The sequence below is a fragment of the Melospiza georgiana genome, chromosome 3 (genome assembly GCF_028018845.1).
Source record: "Melospiza georgiana isolate bMelGeo1 chromosome 3, bMelGeo1.pri, whole genome shotgun sequence".
Lineage (NCBI taxonomy): Eukaryota > Metazoa > Chordata > Aves > Passeriformes > Passerellidae > Melospiza > Melospiza georgiana.
Window position 1 is genome coordinate 74082304 of NC_080432.1, and position 19196 is coordinate 74101499.

General features: G+C 40.8%; 1 protein-coding gene across 3 annotated transcripts in view; it reads left to right on the forward strand.

Annotated features, from left to right (window-relative positions):
* Positions 1 to 19196, forward strand: part of ECHDC1 (ethylmalonyl-CoA decarboxylase 1) — a 49200-nt gene that overhangs the window by 24660 nt on the left and 5344 nt on the right. For 2 of the 3 annotated variants that reach the window (XM_058019892.1, XM_058019893.1), the window contains exon 6: positions 14005 to 19194. In XM_058019892.1, the coding sequence (XP_057875875.1) occupies positions 14005 to 14410 (406 nt within the window). In that variant the 3' untranslated portion in view covers positions 14411 to 19194. Of the gene's footprint in view, positions 1 to 14004; positions 19195 to 19196 lie in introns of those variants that run through there. The other variant, XR_009114239.1, reaches the window with a different exon arrangement.

Here is a 19196-nt window from a genome sequence, read left to right on the forward strand (position 1 = left end):
AAACTATCTTATCCTGGGTAAGTGAATTTTTTCTTATCAGCATGTGTCTATGTTTTAGACCACTTGTACCATGCGATTGCATCCTTTCTGTTGAACAGTCCTGTCTGCAGCTGATAAAATGTGCTGCATGATTATAAACAGAGATAGTCCAGATAATGGAAAACTTAGATAAGGCAGATTTTAGAGAATACAGGTCTAGACCCATTCTGATACTTGCTGATACCCTGAGCTGTTAATTCACCATAGAGAAGTATTTAAGTTTCAAAGAATTTGAGGAAAAGAGTATAAATGCACTGGAATTGTCCATCTCGCTTTCATCTGCAAAATGACTAATTCCCAGTTTGGATAGGCTGGCCTTTGTGGTTTTTGAGTTTGATGCATAATTTCTGATCTTCACTACTATATATATATATATATATATATATATATATATATATATGCACACACACATATATATACATACATATATATATATATATACACACACACATACACACACACACACACACACATATATATTATCAGATAGCTCCACAAATTTGATAATATAAGGTGTGAGAAGCACTTATATATTCCAGTCTGTTGGTTTTGAGATGAGGTTATACTGAGCTGTGGCTTCATGAGGACAGAGTGTCTGAACAGCTTCCTTGGATAAGGGAGGAGGGTGTCCCTGTTACATATTCTCAGCTCACTTCTTACCTCTGGTTTGCCAAGCACCAGTGAAGATGCCTGTATGAGTCAATTATCTCACTGAAAAGCAACAGGGAGCCTGGATTTTTCTGTTTTTACGGTTAACTAGAGTGACTTGTAAGGTCATATAATATTGGCTGGAGCCAGTGTAAGGGAGGAATTAAGTTTCTAGGAGATGCAAAGAACCGTAGGGGGTGAGAATACAATCTTCTCCTTTTGGCTCGAGGGAGATGTTAAATACCCTCAGTTTCCCTTAAAGCCACAGCTTTCAACCATCTAATTTTGCAGCTTCCAGAGAATGTCTTCCTGAGTCCTTGTTAGCTCTTTCATATTTCAGCCCTGTCATGTGCTACTGAAGGACTACAAGAAAGAACTCTTCCTCTCTGTATCACTCCAAGGAGCAGTATAGTTAACCTTGTAGATCTCTGAAGGGTAATCATCCACATCAGGGTTACTGTGCATTGGAATGACCCATGTTCCCTAAATAACTCCATTTCCCTGGGTGTAAGCAGGTGGTGTGTGGATCTCAACCTACTTTCACTGTAAACATTGCCTTCCAAATTGTGATTTCCAGTCTTCCTCTTTAGCCTCCGGTTTTATTTTTGTCTCTGATCCAAAGCAACCCAAGCTCTTAGTGAAGACTTGGAGCCCTGCAGGCTGTTCCTCTTCCTTCCAGATTTATGCAAAATTGTATGAAACAAGTCTGTAAACTGCTTGAACTTGTTAACCTTGGTGGCTTCAGCTTCCTACTTCCTGGATTCTGTAGTCAGTAAGAAATTAATTACTCTGTTGTGACTTGGCGGTCTCAGTAAGAATAAATCAAATAGTAAATTCTTATGTTAAATAGATAACAATTTTGCTTAAAGTTGTGTGCATAAGAACTTCTGCTGTGCCCATGGTCTGTTATTAGGTGTTATATTCCAGTCCTATTTTGTGTTCTGATGATTCATATTCATAAACAAAAAGCAAATATAGAGACTGGGGAAACCCCAATAATTTAAATTAGTATGGATTTGCATATGTGTGAAAGAGACAATAATTGTAAATAAAAGCATAGTAGGGGAAATTATACTTTTGGCAATAACTGGTCACACTCTTAGGCATATTTGTGGGATCTGTTACGGTTTGCTGAAAACGTGCCTGCTTCTAGTCCAGGTAGTCTAAACATGACATTAGTGATCTGAAGTTGGTTTGAGATCCCCATCAGTATAATTAATATTCTATATTAAAAAGTAAAGAGGAGAAACAGCAGGTTCCTGCATCAATAAATTATCTATCTCATTTATGCCTTTTTGAGTTCTATCACTGCGCTCTTCCCCTCCCTCCCAAACAAATCTCTGAAGACATTTATCATATCTGGAAAACTTAGGTCACAGTCACTGTGATAATTTAAAAAACCCAAACCATGACAGTATTTTTTAGTTTGAAATTAACATGGTATCCTGACAAAGTGGCAACATTCCATTATAATTGAATCACCAGTGATTTCAACTAAGTATGTGATCTCTCTTTGCTTTAGTCAGAAATTGTGTAGGAAGTGCAAATGCAGCATTGGTAGCACTGTGTGCAGAGACAGCTGAATTTCAAAGCGTGTCTTGTTACCCTGTGTCTTGTGAAGGGTTGCTAGTGTGATGTTACGTTGTATTTTAAGTTCTTTAGTGCTGTGAGTTGCAGAAACCTGATACATCAAATCCATCATAAAGTATTAGAACAGCTTGAATATTGCATCTCTCATGATTGATGTCAAGAAATGCTGTTCCTTTCCAGTCAGCTGAATTCAGGCAGCTGAGGTGTTCCTTGTGTTTTTTGATGTTTTAGATGCCAAGCTCAGCCACTGTTGGGAAGCCCCTCCTCCCCTTTGTGTATCAGCAGTAGAGATTAGCAGAAAACGTGATTGAAATGTTCCTGCCTTAAGAGACTCCTGAATTTGGTCTGGGAGAATTTTGTTCGGCATTCTATGTTGTTTTTAAACATACATGATGAAAATAAAGATGTAGGAAGCCAAAGTTATAAACCTGGTTTGCATATGCTACATGAAAGTGTGCACATAATTTTAAAAAATAATATTTCCTCTTTGAAAAAAGCTCCACTTTTTTAATTTCTAGAGGAATAGTGTCATTTAAATTTGACTAAAAATTTATAATCAAGCACCTTGCCTCCAGGTGGTCTTTTTCATCAGAGAATCTGGTAAAATATCACTGGATCTTTCCTGACAGAAATTTTTACTTTAGTCTAAAAGGCATATCTGTTGTTGAAAATGTTTGCTTGAACAGAATCCAAATAGCTCTAGTTTCTTTTTTAGGAAGGAAAGACTCATGTAACATTTCAGATTTCTAGCATGAGTAATATTTCTGTGAGCATTATTTTGGCATTCACTTGCTTGTGTACAGAGGCTTTGGCAGCCTCTAAGGAATAGCTTAAACCTGCTTCATGGGTAAGGCCCAACTGCTATGACAAGATGAAAATTGCTCTGAAAATAATTGTATGGTAACTGAGGTGCCTGGGACCCACTGACACCAGGGTAATTCAAATGTAGTCATAACTGGGAGAGTGTTAATAAGATATTGGTCATTAGCAGGGGAGGAGAAATAACGCAGTAGCCCATGGATTGCTGTTGTCATCTGCAGGTAGTAAGGAGGATCCAGGCACTGCCTCTTGAGTGATGGGACATCAGTCCAACTTTATGGCTCTGGGTGATTCATGCCATTTTTAGAGTTTATACTGCACACTTAGGGGAATTAGAGCTCCCCAGTGTAACTATCTGCTTTATTCTCTAGGCTCTATGTGTTCTTAAATTGTGATCTGAGCCCTGTGTGTGTTCAACAAGCCTTTGTCAAACCATGCTGCTCCTCGCCAGTGTGCACACAGCGGGTGTTTACCAGGTCCAAGGCAGCACCTGTGGACAGGGCAGTCTTTATTGCTGTCTGTGTAATTGTAAAGGTTTGTCTCTCCTGCCTAAGACCTTTTAATTTACTTTTTCTGCTGTTTTCTGAAACTACTCAGCTCACTTGGATGCTTAGGCACAAGATGGAAGCAGGGATTGATGTTTGGCCCACACAGCTTTTATGTCACACTGCAGATTGAGAAGGGGCCACCCAATGTGTGTGTGCAGCACACAGGGCCTGGCTGCATGAGCCCTCTGGCCAGCCCTATCCCCATCTCCGCCAAGTCCTCCTGCATGATGCTGCCCATCCCCAGCACCGTGGTGGGGATGTGGGCATTGCATGGCAGCCTAAAGAAGTGTCATCATAGAAAATGAGGCAGATTCACTTTGTGGTATGGCCAAATAATTTTCTTTCCTGTCAGTTTATTGAAAAATGACTGGGAAGGAGAAAACAAAATAAAAAAGCTCATCCTACTTCCTTTAATACTGCTAGTGGAGTTTAATCAGTCATGCTTCTTTTGTGCCCTTATTTCTTGCCTTGTGATCTGCTGTCTAATTCAATTTTTCATTCCTGCTGCAGAAAATGTCTTTCTACGGTTTCCAATACCCAGCTTCATTTATCCCTTTTAGAAGAAATGTGGCTTTTCATAGCATGCTTTTTTCTCTCTGGCTTCTGTGAAGCCATGGGTGAGAAAGTGTCAAGCCTGAGGTAACAAATTCGATTGAAACCCCCTAATCAAGGTCTGCTGTGTGAGCCTCCATCTGTAACTGACTCCTGGGAGATTTGGTCCAGAATGAGATTGAAAGTCTGTGTGGATGGCAGCTGGTGTGACAGCAGACATGACCTGCAGGAGACTTTGGGGGGACCTTACCTACCTTGTCTTGATTGAGAGTGTGCTACTCGCCTGGCAGGGTATTAGCAGCAGTCTTTCCCTGTGTTTCATTCTTTTTATTATCCCTCTCTCAAACTAATGATCTTTCTGGCCCTTTTTTAGCCCTTCTCCTTAGATCAGGGAAGTGTTTAAGAAATAGACCCTATTTTACTTCTCTGGTTGTTCTTACACAATCATGTCTAGACCAGTTTTAATCTGGGTCTTGCCAGGGCACTCTCCCAGAGGGTCTTCTCTGCTGCCTTTCTGAGCTCCTTCATGCTGCTGGTAGGCCTTTTCTTGATTTTTCTCAGTGCAGACTTTGCTTCTGATGAGATGCTCTTTTTTTGGGGACATGCAGTTCTCTGTGTCTGCCTATTATTGGTTATCCAAGGGATCTTTTTCTAGTAACAGTATTATTTTTGTGCTTCTTCCCTGGAATGGCTTCCTTTAATATTGGTAATCTTGCAGCCTTTTTGAGTTGACTTTGTTGATTTTGGAGGTTCCTCTTACATTGAATATCCCAATATTTGGGCAGTAGGTGGTGATTATCCACACTTTAAGTTCCTGTTTATTCCTAGAGACCACATTCCTCTTAAAATGACTCATGTCCATTTAGCAATTTCTGCACTGATGTCTCAGTGTTCCAACTATCCCTCTAACCCTTGTTGTTGCTACATATTTCATTTTTTAGATTCAAGACTCACTTTTCAGAACTTTATCATCAGCCAAATGTTTTGGGCTTATAGATGAAAGTGTGAGTTTGTCATTCGTTCTTCCGCATTTCATTTGACTCTGGGTGATGTGAGAAAGCGTGATAGTGTCACATTAAAAATGGCTATTTTAAGGCCTCCTTTGAGGAATACAATTCTCATTGTTTAGGTCCCCTTGCTGCCCTTTGGGAAGTGCCCTCAGGTTTCCCAGGCAACTCAGAAGAATGTTAACTCTTATTTTAAAAACATACTTCTGTAATTAGGAGTCTATTTACTTGATCTGATTTTTACCCTGATCCTTTTTACCCTGATCCTGGAAAGTCTGACTGGAGGACAGGAAAGGTAGAGGGTAAAGGCAATATGTGCTAGGGAGACATGAGAGATTTTTCTGGGCTACTTTATGTAAAGTTTGATTCTTAGCTTTTGTGGTAAGTGGGGGGAAAATGGATGCACTAAGAGTGTTACAAAATAATTCAGTAACTATAAATAAAAGTCCATATAGTCTCTGTAAAGCAATTTGAGAAGAGCTGTGAGAAAAGCAAGCTTTTGTGTTAGTGAAATATCTTAGGATGGCAGCAAGCCTACTCCTTTGACACTGTGATTTAGTGTGCCTGGAACACTCTGTGCTTGGGAGTCTTGATAGGATTTTTTGTTATTTTGCTTCTTGGGGATCATTTTAATTTATTCAAACCTCAAATAAAGAAGGTACACTGTTTTGTGTTTTTAATTGGTGGAGTGTTTTGAGTGTTTTTAAATCAAGGGAAAGAATTCGAGTGGGTAGACTTTCTGATGGGCTTGTTAAAATAGGACCTACTTCTTTCCGTTGCTTTCTTGTAGAAAAGCTTATGGATTAAAGCTGATAAACAGGAAAGATTATTAGTGTGCACAGTCTTCTTTTTGCCTATTGAAACTTGGAATTGCAGAGCATCTTTTAGCAACCGTATCTAAGATAAGCATAAGGCATACAGTTCCCCCAGACTATCTTCAAACTATTTTGTCTTCATTTTTATGTTCTTTAGTAGTTGCCATTTAGTCATCTGTCAAGTGAATATCTGTGACTAAAGGATTTTCAAAAAGAGCAAACATTTGGGAGGGTTTGCTTTTATGATGCCATAGTGGTCTGCATAGACCATCCCCACAGTTATGTAATACAAATCCATACTTTCATTGTTTTTACAGCATTTTCACTTTGGAAGTCTCGCTTTGTGCTGTTGAAGGTCTGAAGTAGCAACTGCTGCAATATCTAATTGCCTTATTATTTCTCTGCATAGGGCAGGAACATGAGAAGCTCTCAGTGAGAAAGAAGATATGGGAGAGATGCAGAGGGAATTAAGACTAGCAAGCTGTGTTGGGAAAGCATGTAACTTTTATGGCTTGCCAATATTCAGTGCATTGCTCCAGTTCAAAAATCTGCTAAATAGAATTAGCAAGGAGTTGTTGATTAAATGTTTAATCTGTGTCTTTTTGGTTCTTTAAAACCTATCTAATTAATCAAGTGAGATTGAAAGATAAGTGAAGTAATTACTAACTCTTCTCAGGATTAATCCACTTGTTAACATTTTTAGAGAACTAGGGTGGGTTTTTGGTAAGAGAGGGTGTAGTAATATGACTTCCAGAAAAATCTGTAGCCATTTTGTGTAGATAATCCCCTCACAGAGTATCTAGGTAATTATTTGATGGTGTAGTGATAAAGAGGCTGCCGAGACACTCCACTGGATAGGCAGAGAGGGATCATTTAGTCCCAGCTTGGTTTTTGGAGGAGGCTGTCTTATTCTTAAGGGTCTAATTCTAAAAATATCTGTCATGAAAACTGAAGTAAGGACTGGAAGCTGCTAATCAGCAACTTTGCTGACTGACTAAATTATTTTAGTGTAGTACTGCATATTTCTTCTGCAGAATATTCTTCCCACAGTACCTTGCTGTTTCAAAATTTATTTTTACTGCAAAGATGACTGCTTCATACATTTGTTGTTTTAAATTTCTGTAGTAACTGTGGAGTTTCTGTAATAACTGTGGAAGGCTTGTGTATTGGAATATTGAACAAAGCTTACAGAAGACAAGATGTCACTATCAAAACACAATGTTGTTATGTAATTAACTTTTTGGTGTTTAGGTTTCCAGGTCAGGTCTCTGCAGGCACAGACTGTAGCCTTACTTTTAGTCATTTCAGGCTTTTTGTGGCTTTATGAAAATATCAAGGCAGTAGTTCATATTCAGATTGTGTTTTCAAGGTTGTACTCAGGAATTACTTCTGTTATTAAACATTCTGGAGAAGGTAGGGATTAGTTTTGCAGCAATTACCAAGGAGCATTCATTTATAATGCCTGAAGAATTTGTATCTTTTTGTTAAGGAAGTTCTGTAGTTTCTTACTCATGCTTTAATATCTGTCTTTCCATGGTGGGGACAACAGGTATAGGACATATTAAATGGGAAGGTGCATGATATCTGGTGTATCTTTCTGACTCTGAGATTTGGAATACAGATACCAGAGGTGGATTGAGCACCAGGTACAAGTTAAACCTTGCAAATCCAAATGACATGCTAAAGAAAACTGGGAGAAGGCAGTGAGCTTGCAGGATTCCAAACCCCTTGATATGTGCTACATGAACTATTTAAAGTAGTGTGAAGTTCCACAGTGCTTGACTGCTTATCTTTGTGATTATCTTTGCCCAAACCTCAGGCTGACAGCGTTTGCAGTCCCAATTAATTGCTCCTTATGGTCCAGCTTTCAGAGCTGCCACTTGCCTGTGGCATCAACCCTTAGTATCCCTGCCTGAGCCGAGGAACTGAAGCTACAGAATTATCTGGGTGCATTTGCAGCAAACGTGATGTTTCTCTCTTATGGAATTGCTTTTATATCCAACTACCCACTTCTGCCTTATCCAAATATTTATTTCATTTCAGCCATTCACTTTAAAGCTGCTTTTTTTTTCTATTTAAGAAGCTTAAAATGCAGCCTAGAAAAGATTACTTGATTTATGTGGTGCACTGAACCAACCTGAAATAAAGGACTTCTGTTTAATCCAAAATCAAGGCTTTTGCCGTACAGATAAAAGAACAGGTAGTTTATTTCTTGCTCTGATGCTACAAATTCAACAATCACAACTCTCTCTTGCTTTGTTTTAATGTACTGTAACAGTTTAATTGACTAAAAACAGACCATCACTGCATATGTTCAGCAGCACTTTGTATGTAAGAGCAGCACTTTATTTTTCCTGGATTTTGTGTGCCTCAGCAAGAGAAATGAGATCAGATTTCAGATAGTACCTGTGTAACTGCTGCCTGAGTCCCATTCACTTGCTTCAGGAACCACCATCAATACTAGGACCTGCTGTGTCTGTGCCCTGGCATGCTGAGGACAATGGAATGAGATTGAGGTGCAATTTGCTTGTGAAGTGGTGGGACAGGGATTGTATTTTTAGTGTTGAGAAGGTGCAACTGGAAAACAAGGAAGTGGACAGTGGACTGGCTTTCTTGCTCACTTAAGGTCCAGCACGCATGTGAGAGCTGCTGCAGTTGTGAATTGTCCTAGTAGCACTCACCAAGAAGAGTTGCAAAATCATAAACCAGTTACACATGAGCTTTTCTCCACTTGCCAGCAAGATCATTAAATTTTAAGGTCCACCTGGCAAAGGAAGTTCAATTTGTATGATAAACACCATCTGCAGATAATGTCATACCTGACCTCTCAACAAACTCTTGAACTTGCACTCCCCAGCAGTGTGTATTTTAGAAAGCTCTTTTGGCCATGTGTCAGCATAACACTGTTACTTAATTTAAAAAGAGTTAATTAAGCTGATGCCATATTGATGAGTGTATTAGAAAGGCATACATGTTGGGCAGAGTATGGCAGCATTGTACATCAACTTTGTTCTTCTGTTCTTTGCTGGTTCAAACAAGTGTTTGACTCTTGATAACCTTCCTTCTGTTACCATTTTCCTGCTAGTTTCATTTTTTTCTTTAATAGCTCTCTTTTCCTGTGTCTGCAATAGTTGTGCATGTGGTTTGGGTGATATTTTGGTTTTGGTAGCAGGGGGGCTACAGGGGTAGCTGTAGGTAACAACTTCTGTGAGAAGCTGCCAGAAGCTTTCCCCATGTTGGGTAGAGCCAATGCCAGCTGGCTGCAAGATGGACATGTTGCTGGCCAAGGCTGAGCCAAACAGGAATGATAGTAATGCCTCTGTGATAGCATATCTGAAAAGGAGAGGAAAGTTACTGCACAGTTGTAATGGGGGCCAGAGAAGAGCAGGGTGAGAACACGTCAGAGGAACTGCCCTGCAGACACCAAGGTCAGTGCAGAAGGAGGAGGAAGAGGGAAGGAGATGCTTCAGGTGCCAGAGCTGAGAATGTCCTGCAGACCATGGTGAGGCAGCTGTGCCCCTGTAGCCCATGGAGGACCATGGGGATGCAAAGCTCAACCTGCAGCCCCTGGAGAAGACCCAGACCAGAGCAGGTGAATCCCTAAGAGAGGGCTGTGAACCTGTGAGAGGCTCATGCTGGAGCAGGGTCCTGCAGGCACCTGTACACCTGTGGAGAGAGGAGCCCATGCTGGAGCAGGTTTTCTGGTAGGACTTGTGGACCCACACTGGAACAGGCTGCTCTTGAAGATCGGCATCATGTGGAAGAGTGAATCACACTGGAGAAGTTTGCAGAGAACTCTCTGTGTGTGAGGGGCCCCACCCTGGAGCAGAGGAAGGACTCCTCTCTCTGAGCAGTGGCAGAAGCAGCACTTGATGAACTGACCATAACCCCCACTTCCCATCTCCCTGTGCCAAGGTGTGGCTGAACATAAACATTACTTTTTATCTGCCTGGGGGTGTCCTGCATCTATGTTTTGCAAAATATGTAGTTCTACTTGAAGATTTATTATTATTTCTGTAACTTTTATGTACAGCATGATAAAATCATGGATGTCTTTTAATTGTATCCCAAGGCCTTTGACTCTTCTTTTTGGAGAAGTGTCCACTTTGTGTTGATTCAATCACCTTGCAGATAGGCATAACTGAAATGTATAGAAGGTAGCAGATTTGGTGAAGGAACTTACTGTGACCCAAAGACATAAGCTCTGTTTGTTATTTATATTAATATTTGTGGTTTGAGAGCAGAGGATGCCAAAGTATTTGTGGGGGAGATAAAAGTAATCTCCTGCAGTTCTGGCTGCCGTGTCAGGGCACAGCCATAGCTGGGGACCAGGTGCTGCAGCACTGTGTGATGCCAGCTGCCTCCCTCCGTGGAGTGCCAGTCCACGCCAGCTAAAAGGGGAGGATGGGAAGTCAGGAGCTGTGTCCTTATGTGACACTGGGAGTCAAGCAGGGAATGGGAGCAAAATTCAGGTTGCTGGCAACACATATAATGTTTTAGGTGTCTTTTTTCCCTATAGTGGCTTTCAAAAGCATAGATGTAGGAGCTTTTAAAAAGCATAAAATAGAGGGTGGTATCTGTCCCTCCCTAGTAAACTTGACTAATACCTTTGCCTTGTCAAAATGCTGAATATAACTCAAACCTTGAAGTCCAGGAAATGATGAGGTAAGGGCCAGCACAGATCTTAATATAATCTTAGTTATGCCAAGGAACTGATTATACCCATTGGAACAGCTCAGTAACATTACTATTTATAATAAGCAGGTATGAAAAATTGAGAAAGTATATTTTTGCTTGCATTTTCAGCTTTTATTGTATATGCTCTGGCTTCAAGTAGCTGGGAAATACTTTCGCAAAGCACAGCATAGCTGCTAGCTCACAGCAAGTGCTGCCTTTGAGGAGCAAGTGCACCTTTATAAGGGTGGGATTTGTTAGGCTGCAGTGTTAATGACAAGGTTTCTTCTCACGTGCATTGCCAGTGATGTGATGAGATGCGATGTGACAGTCAGTTGTTTGTGGGTGCGATGAAATGTCACAGAATGGAGGAATCATCAGATCAAAGGGGGAGGATTTGTAGCATTTAGTGCAGCTGAGAACATTTTAAAATGTACAGCAGCAACAAGCTCGTTTGCTTTAGATGACTAACACAAAATTGGATGTGGCCCATGTACTTTCTTCCTAGGGGGCTTGTAGGGTTTGTAACATGGAAATAAAAGGTTCTCAAAGAAGATTTCAGCTGCACTTTGGGGGTTGTATTACCTTAACCTCTTATTTCCAATTTAAATTGTGAGGATTTTCCTACCCTTCACATTTCTGAAGGATGTTCCCCTGCTTACTGTAAGGTCTTCTGCCACTTTGTACATTAATTACATTGAATAAATATTTTTTTCAGTACTGTCATGCAACAGATTTTCTTTATTAGGGCAGGGAAGGCATATGTGTAGGAGTTTAGCAATGTGACCTTCCCCTGTGATACAGGGAATCCAGATTTTAATTCCTTCAATATGAAAGACAAAAACAGGCATAGTGTTGAAATCAGGGTTAATTTTGTATTCATCTACTACTCTGTCTCAGGCAGGGCCAGTACTAGTTGAATAAGGTAAAAACAGCTCAGCAATAGTGCTTTGGTCTTTCCAGCTTTTTCCTGTCTGCCTCTTTATGTTAAGTAATGCTTGATGTGCTTTTCTTACATAAATTCTTTTAATGGGAGATCAGATCTGTCATGTCTCAGAAGGTAGACTCAATTCCTTTCATACAATAAAAGGGGAAATATGTATGCGAGGCTGCAGCTGGTGGTGTTCAGAGGCTGATCACAGGCTGGCTTGGCAGCTGCTTCCTCCTCTTCAGACATGAGCTCAGGTCTCCATTGCTTCCTGAGGATGGCAAGTGAGTGATAAATCTAACAGAGAGTATGATGGGTGGTTTCTGTAGTGGTGTGACTTCAGGAGAGGATTCATAGTTGAACAGTCTGAAAAAACAAAAATACCTTTCATAAGCCTGAAGGCAGTCCAATACTGCAGTTGCACCTTCCACTGACTACCACTTATCTCAGTATTTTCTGTGGAGCTTGTTCAAAGGAGCCTTGTGGGAAGAGGTGAATCCCAGTGAGGTTCTGGAAGCTGCAGCCTCAGTCTCCCTGTGAATTAAGCTGTCAGTGGTTTATTTTACTTTCGTTGTGTTTGGTTCAGTTTTCTCTGAGGGGGGTGAAGACTCTGCAGGGAAACAGAGCCCTTCCCACATACTAAAGGTTGTCTGAAGCAATCTCAGATTCAATGTACAAGTGCAACTTGGCCTCCCTGACCTGTGGTGGCTGTCCTACAGGTTGTCTAGCATCAGATGCCCACCTGCCTATGACCCTTTCTTTTCTAGTGCCTGACATTGCTCAGCACAGCTAGAATTAAACCCTTAATAATGCTTTCATTAGTGCTTTTCCAGTGGGACACTGGGTGTGAGCAAATTGCAGAGTAAGCTGAGCCAGTAAAGGAGTTCTGGAATACTTGCAAAATCATTCTTTTGAGAGAAGAGACCTGAGCTCCCTGGGATTTGCTGGGTCTGGAAGCACTTGATAATGTTAGCTTAAAGCCTTTCCTCCCCTGCAATACTTTGCTTTCTTCCTTTTGTCACACAACCTTCCCCTGCTATCTCTACAAAAAGGCTTTCATGCAATCTGGCCCGTCAGCTGTTGCTTTTGTGCATTGTGCTGGATCTGGGATAAAGCGTAAGCTCTTCAGTTCTGATGCTGTACAGTGTGGCATGAATGCTGATGGTGCTCTGGTTAACAATGAGGCAACCAAGCAAACGTACAATTAACAATAACTAAGCAGATGTGAGAACAGTGAGTTCCTAGAAGTAATTGCATTTTCCTTTTCTTTCCCCTTTCAAAGCTGCGCACCTCGGTATTTTCACTATCAAAAACTGTATGGTTAGGAAACAGACTTGTGTGTAGACATCAGTATTACAAGATTTGTCTTCAAAAAGCCAATTAGTGCTTGAAGTAGAAGCTAATCTACTTCACAAATGTAATTCCCATCCTTTGCCTTACAATCTGCAGCAAGCAACCACACTGCTGAACATCTTTTTGAGAAAGAGCAAGCATTGGTCTGTTTCTGTACATCTTTTCTATGTGTTTCTATTTCTAGAGGTTTTTTCCATTAACCTAACGTGTGTCAGTGTGACCACTGTGTGAAGAAAGAACAATCTGCTGCAGCAGAGCTCCTCCAGGGAGATAGCTTAATGAGCCCTAGGATGAGTTCTTAAGTAAAGGAGGTGAGAAGCTGTAGAAAAGAAGCATAGAAAAGAAAGATGTGACATCTTCGGAAGGAAGAATATTACTTACCTTGTAGAGGGGAGCAATTCTATTACACACTGCAGACATAAATAGAAAGCCATTCTATTGTGCATTGTGAGACACAAGTTGAGCATCCATCCTGATTTCCCTTTCTGTAATGAATGAGCAATTAGAAATCGAACTCACATGGATCTCTAAAATACAGAACCAAAAAGCCCCACCCATGCTTTAATCACCATGGTGCTGACAGAACCTCCCCAGTTCAGATCAGCACTAAGACCACATCTATCCTCTTGAGAAATGTTTTGTACGTTAGTTTGCTTGGGTTTTACCAATACCCATTTGGTTTATGGATGAATTAGCAAGGCCGTGTGGCGCTGTGAATAAATGTAACATGTCCTCTGCAGCTCTGTTTTCAACACTTTTTAGAACTGACTAGATGTATCAGTATGGGCACTAAGAATCTTTACTTGTAGCAGCATCTGTGTCTAATTTTGAGAAGGGCCAAAAGCTGCAGTTAGGACACCATGTGATGTAAAAATTGAGATACTCCAGCTCCGGCTGTAATGAGCACGCTGTCAAGTTGTATCCACCTCTGGAAGCAGAGGGGAGGAGAAGATAGAAAATTAGGGGCTATCGAGCTGAAAACAAAAGGCAGTGCATGCATGGACTGACCTCTCTGTGTTCTTCCCTGACAGGTTGATGACGCCTGGAAGTGAGATTCGGTTCGTGCACAAGCGCATGGGGCTGGTGCCGGGCTGGGGGGGCGGTGCGCGGCTGGTGCGGCTCGTGGGCGGCGGGGCCGCGCTGCGGCTGCTGGCCGGGGCTGAGCGGGTGGGCCCCGAGAGAGCGCTGGGGCTGGGGCTCGCCGAGCTCACCCTGCCCGCCGCCGATGAAGCCGCCGCGCTGGCAGAGGCCCGCGCCTGGCTCAGTCAGTACACGGACGGTCCGGCCGCCGTCGTTCGGGCCGTGAAAAAGGTCGTGACAGCAGCAAGAGAGCTCCCGCTGGAAGATGCCCTAAGGACAGAGAAGGACATTTTTGGAACTGTGTGGGGTGGGCCTGCCAACTTGGAAGCATTGGTGAGAAGACCAAAACATAAATGATGGTTTATGCATAAGAAATGGGCTTGACTTTTTTGCAAACAAAGCTTTCAGTAAAGCAGCCGTTAAGCTGAATCATTTAAGGACTTGTCTATTTAAAATGGCATTAACATTCCTGCCATTTAGGTCAGGCAGGCATATTTGGTGTGCAACCACAGAGAAATCCCGGGCAGATTCTCTGCTGTCCTAATCACCCACTGAATCGAGATTAGTGAAATTACTATGTAAAGGTAAATACTGTGCTGAAAATAGAACTATAATTCATTTGGAATGAGGCTGAAGATTATTTTATTTGGTGTTTTGTTTTGGTTTTTAACTAGTATGGAGATTAATTACTTCAAAGATATGAGGTTTATTCATTTGCAGAACAGGTGCATCTAAAGCTGCAAAATATGAGTTCCCCAACCAATGTCTTTAAGCAGGTTGGAAAAGATGATTACTAGTGGAAGGATAGCTTTTATTTTTTCATTCTAGTTAGTTCTTTGTGCAATTGCTGAGAAAGTATCCTTCAATTTTAATGGTGCTTTTACAGGAGAAGCTTTGAGTTACTGAGAAAATTTTAGCAATCATTCGCTATCACTGATTCAGGCTTTAAAATGTATTTTGGTGTCTTCTCGCTGCTCAAGGAATCAACTACCCACATATGCATCTGCACATTCCCATATCTTGTACCTGTGCAAAGCTGCTGGCCTGGTTCTTTACACAGAATCTGGCTGAAATCTTGGAAGGCAATGATGTATCATGTCCCAAAAAGGTTTGTCCTTAGGTGACTTCAGCATTCTGGTAAGATGTGAGTGGATATGTCTATGTCTTTCTTCAATGCATTTTTACTGGTAGGGTATACTTGGGCTTACTAGAAGGTTTGGAACTCAGTCTCTCCTTCATGCCAGTGACTATACAAGTAATTGGATAACTCAGTGGGGAAAGTTTTCCCTTTAGAAATTAGAAACTGACAGAGTGCCTGCTTTAAAAATAACATCTGTAAGAGCAAAACCATACAGACATATCTGTGACTGAGAGTTTCCTGTACTGTTGGTTAGGATGCACTTGTCTCTAAATCCAGCAGGGACTGAGATCTGAGCCAAGGACCTGAGTACTCTATGGAAGCATGTAGAGAAGGAAGCTCTGGGCTTTGTGCCACTGACATGCCTTCTTGCTCTGACCAGACATAACTAGCTCAAGATCATGGAACGAGCTCCCTTAAGAAAATAAGGCAGTATCTTGGATGGAAATCCATGTTATGATTTCTAGTGTGGCAGGAGTCCTGAGTTTTAGACAGTGAGGTAACTGCATATGTTTGAGGACTTGGGGACAAATCAGTGTTGGGAATTCGGGTTGGATTGCCTGTTAAGATTCTGTAAGTTTCGAGCAGATTCTGTGATCTGCTGGGGATGTTTTACTGTGTGCTTCTGAAAGCAATGAATATAGCATGAAGCAACCAAGAGAAATGCTGAGGAAAGGGATGTGTTTTGAGTTAGCATCTCAGAGAGGATATGGAACTTACCTCCCCCCTGTTGATCCTGCATCTTTGCCTTAGTATCTGGAGCGCTAATGGACGAAGATTTAAAATCTCTCTTCCCCAAAAATAAAGTTCAAATTTTTCTTTCAGGTTAGAGAAGACACAGGAATGAGAACATGGGGAATAGAGTAGTGTTTTAGTTTGTGCCTTTCTCCCCCTGGCTCCTTTTTATCCAGTAGCCCAGTGGTTACTTCTCTGTAGCTGGATTCTCTCCCATGCCCTAAAGAACTTCAAAACTATTACCTCAGAAGAGCAAATGCTTTAATATAATCAGGCAGCACTTGACTGTTAAGTAGTGAAGCTGTTCTGCTTTTCATGAAGTTTCTCAAGACTCATGAGGGATTCCAGACAGCAGCATCACTGAACCTTCAAGGCACACTCCAGTCCATACTTTTTGAAGCAATAGCACATAATGCTGTTGTGAGTCAAAAAAAAAGTTTTAAAGGGCAACTGATTATGTCTTTGCTTTTAGTGAGAACAAATGTGCCATTACTAATACTGTTATTGTTTTTAAAATTGATATGAAAATTACTTAGAACCTGAGTAAGACCTTTGAATCTTTTTTTTCTCTGGCATATTAGGCTCCTAAGTGTATTCTGTGTACCGGGTTATAGAAATTTGAGAGGGAAGAAATTGTAGGACAAAGGCAGAATCTGGTTTCTTTCACATTTTGAACCAGATCTGTGCTGGCAGTTAGTGAATGGTAAGTACACCTCTGGGGGATCTCTTTCCATTTTGATTTATAGACAATGAGCTTAATTCTCATTTCAGCAAATGTATTTTCCCAGCCACCCTCTCTGATTTGTATCAAAGGCCAATGTTTGCTTCTAAGAAAACAGGACAAATAACTAACTATTACACACCAAGACAGATTCAGAACTGTTCCAGAGAGGGTTATGGAAACCCATATTGCTGGTGTCATAAATATACCAAGCATAGGTACAGGACATTCTGAAGAACATTACAGGCTGTGATCAAGGATTTTGTGGGTAGTCTTATACCATATTCTCTTACTATAAAAGTAGAGCCCTTCATACAAAAACCAGCCCAGCTATATTACCATGAGTGCTAGGATGAAAGTTCCAGACTGAGATGAAATGGAATCCCATTTTACCCATTTGAAACCTAAATGCGTTATTTTACAGAATACTTTCTTATCATCTTAAAGTGGCAAATATCTTTAACCAGCAGTTTTTAAATGTTTGTATTTTCTTTACAACTGTTAAAGATGTCAAGCTTCATCTCAGGGGTGTTTTTCCCTTTTGAAATGGTTTAAAAACAAGCACTAAATGCGCAAAATAAATTAGAAACATCAAAATTGATAGTCCCAGTCCCCTAATTAAATAGCATGCCAGCTTTTGTATTTCCTAGGGGCCAGTTTGCCAGCTTCCTCCTCAGCAAACTAAGTTTCCTATTACATTGTGAAATGTCTGTCTTGTTTTTCTTCTGTGTACTGGGCCAACCCAAGGGTTTAATGGGAGTGTGGATTCTGTACCAAGCCTGTAAAGGTTGGATACTGGAGATCACTTTTTGCAATACACATATTTCTATCTTATTTGCTGCTGATAAAAATATATTTACCCGATGGTCAGTCTAGATAAGCAAGGTGTTCTTGCAGAATGCTTGGGTCTCTATCTGATTTATATTTTTTTTAGCCATGAAATAGGATTCCTGTATCTGTGGTTATCTGTTCTGGAAATGATGAAATGCTGTAGATTTTATAGTATTTAAATTTCCTTTCTCATTTTCCCTTCTGCTCCACTATGCATTTCTCTGGCTATGCTGCACAACTTGAAAATCATTTAGTGCCTGGAATTACAGTCAACCACATAATGCAGTGTGGCTGTGGCTTTGCTAAAATGGACAGAGAACACATTTCCTACTGAAAGTAATGATTTAACTATAAGATGGGAATTATCAGTTGCTACTTTTCCCTAGCTTGATCTGGGGAGTGCATTTGCTACTCTGATGTCTGGCTATTAAGGTCTTACCAGCCTTACTTTAACTAATTTTAGTGTTTCACAGCTGCAGTCAGCCAGCAGGAGCCAAAAGTAGTATCATGGGTGTGAGGCTGAACTCTTTACTTGGGTCAAAAACCCCAAGGATAATCACCGATAGAATAATTTGTAGACTGTTTGGGCTGTAAATCCTAAAGCATATAGTGAGTCCTGTTCCTCTATTTTCTTTCTTGCTTTTTTCAACCCATACTCTCATATGAAGCATGTGCACATAGCTGAAGTGTTCTTCATGAAGGCTTTTGTAGTACAAAGTCATACTTTGGTTAGAGCCACTGCATACTAACTCAAATCAGAGAAATAAGACAGCTAGCAACTAACAGCGATAAAAGCATTCCATCCAGTTTCTTTCCTGAAGTCCATGTAATTGGCATATTTCCTTATGGGACTGGAAGATTATAGTGAAAATCTGTGATCAAGAGCATTTATTCCTAACTGAGAATGGAGGAAATCTTCCTTATTCCATCCTAGTCTCACCTGCCATTTTGTGACCCACTGATCTCACCTGTAGGCAGCAGAGGAGGGGCACAACTTTGTCCAAGATCAGACACATCATCCATCATTACACTAAGAAGAACGTTACAGATGTTTAAGTCTACCATTTTTAAAAGTCAGCCTTTTAATTCCCTTCAAACAGTTGTTTCCTTAAAGCAACTTCTGTCTTAAGATCAGTAGTACCTATGTATCAGCTACTGTTCCTTTCTATTCCGAGATACAGATACTAAGAATTGGAGTTTAATTAGCTTTATTTTAAAATAAAGTCCAGAATCAACTAATGCTGTTTCTCAGTCTGAAAAAAATGTTAAAAAACTGTTAAAGAACAGAGAGATAAAAGACAAGCTGTGTTTCTCAAGATTTGGCTTCTAACATTCAGAAGTCTGTTGAAATGCTACACTGCTAATACAAGCACAAAACTACAATTCCTGTGCTGCTGCCATGCTGTTTTTGTATGAACAGAAGAACAGCTGTAATATCCATGTCCTTTGTTATAGGGTCAACTTTGATAACTTACCCTCTTTTATCAACATTTCTGCTGTTAAAATAAGGCTTGTGTGTGGTAATTCTGCCTGCCATCAACAGTGAAGTGAGTTAATCAGCTCTTCAGATGTCTGTGTGAGTATTAAGCTTGCAACTCAAGATTGTTCAGTAAAAGATGAGACGCCTACAGCCGATGTGTTTGAGAGACAGCCAGTCAAGGATGCCACTCAGAACTAGTCCTCCCTTGTGGTAAACAGGGGAAGCTGCTTTATGATCA